The sequence below is a fragment of the Hyla sarda genome, chromosome 3 (assembly GCF_029499605.1).
Source record: "Hyla sarda isolate aHylSar1 chromosome 3, aHylSar1.hap1, whole genome shotgun sequence".
NCBI lineage: Eukaryota > Metazoa > Chordata > Amphibia > Anura > Hylidae > Hyla > Hyla sarda.
The window spans coordinates 83,899,426-83,906,569 of NC_079191.1; the positions used below are offsets into that span (position 1 = coordinate 83,899,426).

Below are 7,144 nucleotides of genomic sequence, written 5' to 3' on the forward strand. Positions count from 1 at the left end.
GGCTGCGTCATCTGCCAGAACAACCCAAAACAATTGTGTCTTCTCAGGATAATAAAGCTAATACGCAATATGTCATGGATTTACCAGCACTTTTTCTGGTAGAACGCATTGCTTTTATTGCTTCTGCATCAATTTGATTCAAGAGTCAAGTGCCCACTCTTTGTTGTCTGAGTTTTGATTAAGAATATTAGAGGTCACTATATTATAGGCCAGGCTAGGGCTGGACGGTATACCGGTTCATACCAAATACCAAAATTTTTGTGCTGCACAATATGAATTTTTCCCCATACTGCAATGCCGGTTTGGCCCCTCCCCCTCAGGGAACTAATCATATGTGACCCGCGAGGGCTTTTCTGCTTCTCCCTCCCCCCCCCCAATTAATTATTAGCCTAGCGCTGTCCCCATCAGGGTACTACTCACATATGTCACCCGCAAGCGCTGCCCTCCTCACCCCCCTGTTTGTTGCGGCCGCCAGCGCTGATACTCTATACCAGTGGTCTTCAACCTCCAGATGTTGCAAAACTACAACTCCAAGCATGCCCAGACAGCCATTGGCTGTCCGTGCATGCTGGGAGTTGCAGTTTTGCAACATCTGGAGGTCTGCTGGTTGAAGACCACTGCTCTGTACTGTATCCATATGCCCGGGCTGCAAAAGGTAAACAAAATAAACTTTAACTCACCTTCCCCGTCGGTCCGGACCTGCTTCCCAGGGAATGGGACGTCAGAAAGCCATCAGCCTATCACCGGCCGCAGCGATGTTGCGTCTCGGCCGGTGATAGGTTGAGCGCACTGTAGCCGGCTTCTTACATGACAGTGGGCTAAGCCTATCACCGGCCGAGGCGGAACATCGCTGCGGCCGGTGATAGGCTGACGGCTGACCGACGTTCATGTCACCAGGAAGGCCGACGTAGGAACATGTGTTAAAGTTTATCTTTGTTTACCTTTTGCTGCCCGGGCATAGGGATACAGCTATAGAGTGTCAGCGCCGGCGGCCACAACAAACACGAGGACGAGGAGAGCAGCGCTTGCGGGTGACCCCGATTAGTACCCCGATGAGGACAGTGCAGCACTGGGCTAATAATCAATTTGGGGGGGGGGGGGAATAACGTTATATACCGTGGAACCGCCATAAGTTACAAAAAATACAGCGATACACATATTTGGCCATACCGCCCAGCCCTAGGCAACCTTTGGCACTGCAGATGTTTTGGACTACATCTCCTATGCCAAAACATCATGGGAGACATAGTCCAAAACATCTGCAGTGTCGAAGGTTGCCTATGCCTGTTATAGGCTTTTGTATACTCATAGTTTAAGCATGCCAATTGTCCAGCCACAATCTCACTAGTCCCAAAAGCTCATATTGACCAAATATTGACTGAGTCAAAAGGTAAGTGTGTTCACCTGGGGATTCAGCAACCTATACTGCTTGATTTCTACTGGGGTAGGGTCACACATAGCGCATCTGCAGGTATTACAAGCTGCAGATGCGCCAACGCTCGCTCTAGTGACTGGCGTCTGCGCTTCCGCTGCTGATGCGTTACGTTAATTATCTCTGCTGTATCGGTGAACAAGTCAACAATTACCTGTTAAAAAGAGTGGCCATGGGTGACCAAGTAGACACATTCTGGAGACAGTAAAAATAAAGAGCCGAGATGAATCCAAGGAGATGAATCCAAGGATATAACTTCTACTGTTGAATTTTATCACTGTACTAATTTTTTACAATAGCTTATTCATTCTAATGTGGGAGCCCCACAACAAGACCATTATAGGGTTAGTCTTTGAAACCTGTTATTGTATTGAATTGTACTTATTTGTACCTACAAACGGTAATAGAGGCATTAAGTGTATTATCTATAAATACAGGATACGAAATTTCCACAAGCTAGATCGGTGTTTTCCAACCAGTGAGCCTTCAGCTGTTGCGGAACTACAACTCCCAGCATGCCTGGACAGACAAAGGCTGGGATTCTGACGATAACGAAAATCTTATGTGAAGAAAAGAAGGAACTGCTTCCAGTGTTTGGTGATTGGTCAGAAGGGATCAACCTTCCATTTAATACATTCGTTTTCCTATATTCATATTAGTCACCGTTTATTTGTTCAAGCCCATAGTGTTCCCAGCATATTGTAATGTTTCTTGTTTTTTTTTTTCCCCCATATCCCAACAGATCTATTTTTCTACACTTAATGTATATGCAACTACACAGTAATACAAAGCTTCTCTCTTTTATAGGTGCCAAATGCAGATGAAAGGGCTGGACCTTGGAAATTATATGGGGGCACCAATTAATATATGGCAACATTCTGTTACAGAAGCCAGATAGTATTTCAATAGTGGGGTGTGTGACGGACAACCTAACCAGATTACAGTGGTCCCTCAACATACGATGGTAATTCCTTCCAAACGACCCATCGTTTGTCGAATCCATCGTATGTTGAGTGATCCGTGCAATGTAAAATATAGGAAGCTGTACTCACCTGTCCCCGTCGCTCCGGACCAGGTCCTCACCGCTCCCGATGCTGTCCCAGGGGCTCCCGATGCTGTCCCGCTGCTCCGGTGTCTTCTTCGCGATCCTCCGGCTTCTTCCGCATCTTCTGCAGGGTCCAGGCCTCGCTTTCTGGTGACGTTATTACGCTGCTGCGCCGGCGCGGCGTGCGTAGTGACGTAATAACGACGCCGGAAAGCGAGGCCCGGACCCTGGAGAAGATGCGCAAGACACCGGAGGATCGCGAAGTGGACCCGGAGCAGCGGGAATAGGTAAGCGAACCTGCCAGGGATGCTTAAACTGCTATCCGACAGCAGCTTAAGCATTTTGCCCTGTCGGATAGCAGTTAATGCGATGGCCCCGACATATAAAAGCATCGTATGTCGATGCTGACATCGACATGCGATGGCCTCTGAGAGGCCATCGTATGTCAATTTTATCATATGTCGGGGCCATCGTAGGTCGGGGGGGTTACTGTATATTGGTGAAAAAAACTATCCTATATTTACCTTTGATGGGACACACATTGTAAACTTATTATTGGAACAATTACTATTATAAAGGGCTTTGTAGCATAAAATAGTTATTGGTAAAAAGGATCAAACACATTTTTAACACAGTCCTAATAAAGAGAGAAACCCGGCACTGAAGTCTAGCCGTCCACGGCACTCAGGTATAAATGCTGTTCAGACCCTCTCGGTGCTCACATATAATGAATCGGTAACAAGTCCATGCAAAAGACGAAAAAGATGGAGCACTCACCAGGTCTTGCGGGGTGAATCAAGCTTCTTTATTCATGTGAATATGCTTGACAACATGGGTACACGTTAGGGCGACGGTCCGTATTCGCACTCGAAGCGCTTCGTCAGGCCCCTGAGGGGCCTGACGAAGCGCTACGAGCGCGAATACGGACCGTCGCCCTATCTCTCTCCCCCGCCTGTCTACCTGCTCTCCCTAACGTGTACCCATGTTATCAAGCATATTCACATGAATAAAGAAGCTTGATTCACCCCGAAAGACCTGGTGAGTGCTCCATCTTTTTCATGGACTTGAAACACATTTTTAACATCCTAACAAAAAATTGCATTAAAATTTACATCTCAAGGACTGAACCTACAGAAGGAGTCAATGTTTGTTAACATGCAAATACATTACCTCTAGCCTATGGCCATTTACTACATGTCCTATTTGTTGAGCCAGCTGTAGGGGTGAGAAGTAGGTGAACCAACAATGCTCTTGCATACTTCCAACTTACCGTATGTTGCACAAGATCACATATAGATTAGAATTTTAATGCAGGTTTATGAGTAAGTTACAGCACTGCATTCCTAATAGAAGTGTTCTATAGGTGCTTAAACTCTGGTATTATCAAAAGTACTTAACACATCCTTCTTCTAGAACCATAAAAAGTGCCCATACCTCTCCAAAGCCACCTTTCCCCAGCACCCGGAATTCATAAAAGTACTTGTGTGTGATTGGTTGTCTCTCAAAGGCTTTCCACTGGAGGAATCGGTCGTAGCAGATGCTGTTCTGGAAGTCCTGGAATGGTGCCTCCTTCAGGTAGTTATTTACCTCCTCCTTAGAAAGCTGGAGCAATGGTGGGAGCTCGCTGAGCTGTGCCTGCTTGATTTTTTTTGTAATATCTGCACTCAAGAAAGGCAACGGACCCTCAGCATCATCTTTGAACCTTTTGCTAACCAAGCTCTGTAACAATTGATCCTTGGCGGAGTCCTCCTCCAGTTCCCAGTCTGTGATTTCTTCCAGAAAAGTCTGAGCCAGCAGGTACTCCGGCACTGTAGCTAGGTAGTCTCTGAACAGTCTCCGGCCAATCGGCTGCTCTACGCAGATACTTTGATAGTCCAAGGGAATAGAGTCTTTAATTTCGTTGCGACAAGAGTCTTTGGGAGGTAGCGACAGACTCTTACGCCTCTTCTGTAACTCTCTCAGATCTCCTTCGCTACTTTTTCTGGCCTGCAAGTAAGCTGTGTTAGCTATTAGATTATCTAGTCCTCCCATGTCACACATGGCTGCCTCGGAGACTTGGCTAAACTCTGACTGCAGACACAGAGGTCACAGGACCAATGACTTCTCCCCTCTCTGCCTTGTTGTTCCCTTTCTTATCTCCACAGGAACTGTGACCAGGTTCGGCTGCCGGAGTTAGCATTAAATACTACTGAGGGATTTTCATTAAGACCCTTTGCTTGTACCATTTGTGGAAAGTGACTGGTAAGAGGTTTCTCTGCAGTAAGGAGCTTTTGGCATGCTATGTATAGCTGCTGATTACATACAGCAAGGAGTGTTACAATAGGCAGAGGGACATTAGAACAAGGACAAGGGAGAGAGGAGCAATGCAAAAGTTGTGAAATGGAACATATTAAAATTATATAATCCTTTATTAGGCTGCATTCACACCACGTTTTGTACATACGGCTGCCGGATCAAAACCGGGCTCTCCCGTACCCCAGCCGGATCAGCCCATCACTCCATTTACTTTAATGAGCCGACCGGAGTCAAACACTGATGTGTTGCATCTCATGGCAGGGCTTCCAACTGGAATTTTTTTATTTTTGTTTTATCAGAATAATGCTCATCCAAGGAATGCCCTGCCAGATTGCAAGACTTCTTTGAAATGCCTGGTCACCAGATGTATTGCAAATCGAGGATTTGTAGCAGGATTACTGGCCCAGCTACAAAATCTGTGGGCAAATATGCTGCATGATGCACCCAAAAAAAAAATAATAAGTTTGTAACATACTATACTCATAGACAAAAAATAAGCACCCAGATAGAAATAGGAGATTGCTCCAAAACTTAAAGGGGTTACTCCGCTGGAAAACATTTTATTTTTTTAAATCAACGGGTGCCAGGAAGTTAAACAGGTTTGTAAATTACTTCTATTAAAAAATGTAATCCTTCTAGTACTTATAAGCTTCCTTATGTTCAACAGGAAGTTCTTTTCTTTTTGTATTTCCTTTCTGTCTGACCACAGTGCTCTCTGCTGACACCTCTGTCCATGTCAGGAACTATTGATTAAAAGCTTGTCATTTTTCAATATCGCATAATAACTAAGGTTATTAAGTACATGTTCCATGCTCACCAGTTGTCAAAGGATATAATGTCTATAGATAGACAACATGACACGCTATATACTATTTCAGTATATATGTAGCAGAAGAATAGTCATGTCGAGACTTCAGAGAAGTACCATATTTGTAGAGCTAGTAGTATCCAATCAGATAACAACATAACATGACATAATGTATACACCCACAAGTTAAATATATATATTCAGCCAACCCACTAGGAGGAGATATATACTTTTAATAAACCATATTTGTATATTTATGGATAGTAGACACAGGATCACTTGGGATAGACACACCCACATTTATAAAAGACACACCTTCAATCATGATGGACACACCCACATTTATAAAGGACACACCTTCAATCATGATGGACACACCCACATTTATAAAGGACACACCTTCAATCATGATGGACACACCCACATTTATAAACGACACACCTTCAATCATGATGGACACACCCACATTTATAAAGGACACACCTTCAATCATGGACACACCCACATTTATAAAGGACACACCTTCAATCATGATGGACACACCCACATTTATAAAAGACACACCTTCAATAATGATGGACACACCCACATTTATAAAGGACACACCTTCAATCATGGACACACCCACATTTATAAAGGACACACCTTCAATCATGATGGACACACCCACATTTATAAAGGACACACCTTCAATCATGATGGACACACCCACATTTATAAAGGACACACCTTCAATCATGGACACACCCACATTTATAAAGGACACACCTTCAATCATGATGGACACACCCACATTTATAAAGGACACACCTTCAATCATGATGGACACACCCATTATTTGAGCATAAGTTGCTCCAGAGAAAGCCAGGATGGGACGAACAGAGGGAGGAACAGATGAAGGTCTCCAAGGAAATCCTGCAGAGCTCCAGAACAAGGAGGATGACAGCTAGCGGAAGCTAACAGAGATTTATGGACATGCCTACATAACCCTCCTACATTATTTACTTATACTAAGGACTGCCTTTATATGAAGATTTCTTGTTTTATGTACTGTCTCCCATGATGTCAAGAAGATTACAATACAATAAATGTTTGTTTTTTAAAACAAAGAGCTCACTCTCTCCATGGTCAGACCGGGTTATATTGTAGCGTTCCGATTATATTTAACAACTCTCAAGGCAAGAGAGGTTTGCTATGAGGATTTGCTCCTGCTCTGGACAGTTCCTAAAATGGACAGAGGTGTCAGCAGAGAGCACTGTGGTCAGATAGAAAATAAATTCAAAAAGAAAAGAACTTCCTGTGGAGCATACAGAAGCTTATAAGTACTAGACAGATTAAGATTTTTTTCAATAGTAATTTACAAATCTGTTTAACCTTCTGTCATCAGTTGATTTAAGAAAAAAAAAAATGTTTTCCAGTGGGAGTACCCCTTTAAGCAGATGTGTAAACTATTACAGGTCTGATGGGTATTGCCATAAGAGGGTATAAAAGTGCTTCCCCAATGCCTTGTAAAAGGCTCTTTGCGGCCACTTTTGTGTAGTGTACTTTTTTTCGTGAGAGTGTA

At 43.8% G+C, this 7,144-nt stretch overlaps 1 protein-coding gene across 1 annotated transcript in view; it reads right to left on the bottom strand.

Annotated features, from left to right (window-relative positions):
• The window catches only part of GRK7 (G protein-coupled receptor kinase 7), a 50,717-nt gene extending 45,965 nt beyond the window's left edge, over positions 1–4,752 (bottom strand). The window contains exon 1 of the mRNA XM_056564466.1: positions 3,912–4,752. Within this exon, the coding sequence (XP_056420441.1) occupies positions 3,912–4,517 (606 nt within the window). The 5' untranslated portion in view covers positions 4,518–4,752. The remainder of the gene's footprint in view (positions 1–3,911) is intronic.
• Between the last annotated feature and the right edge of the window lie 2,392 nt (positions 4,753–7,144).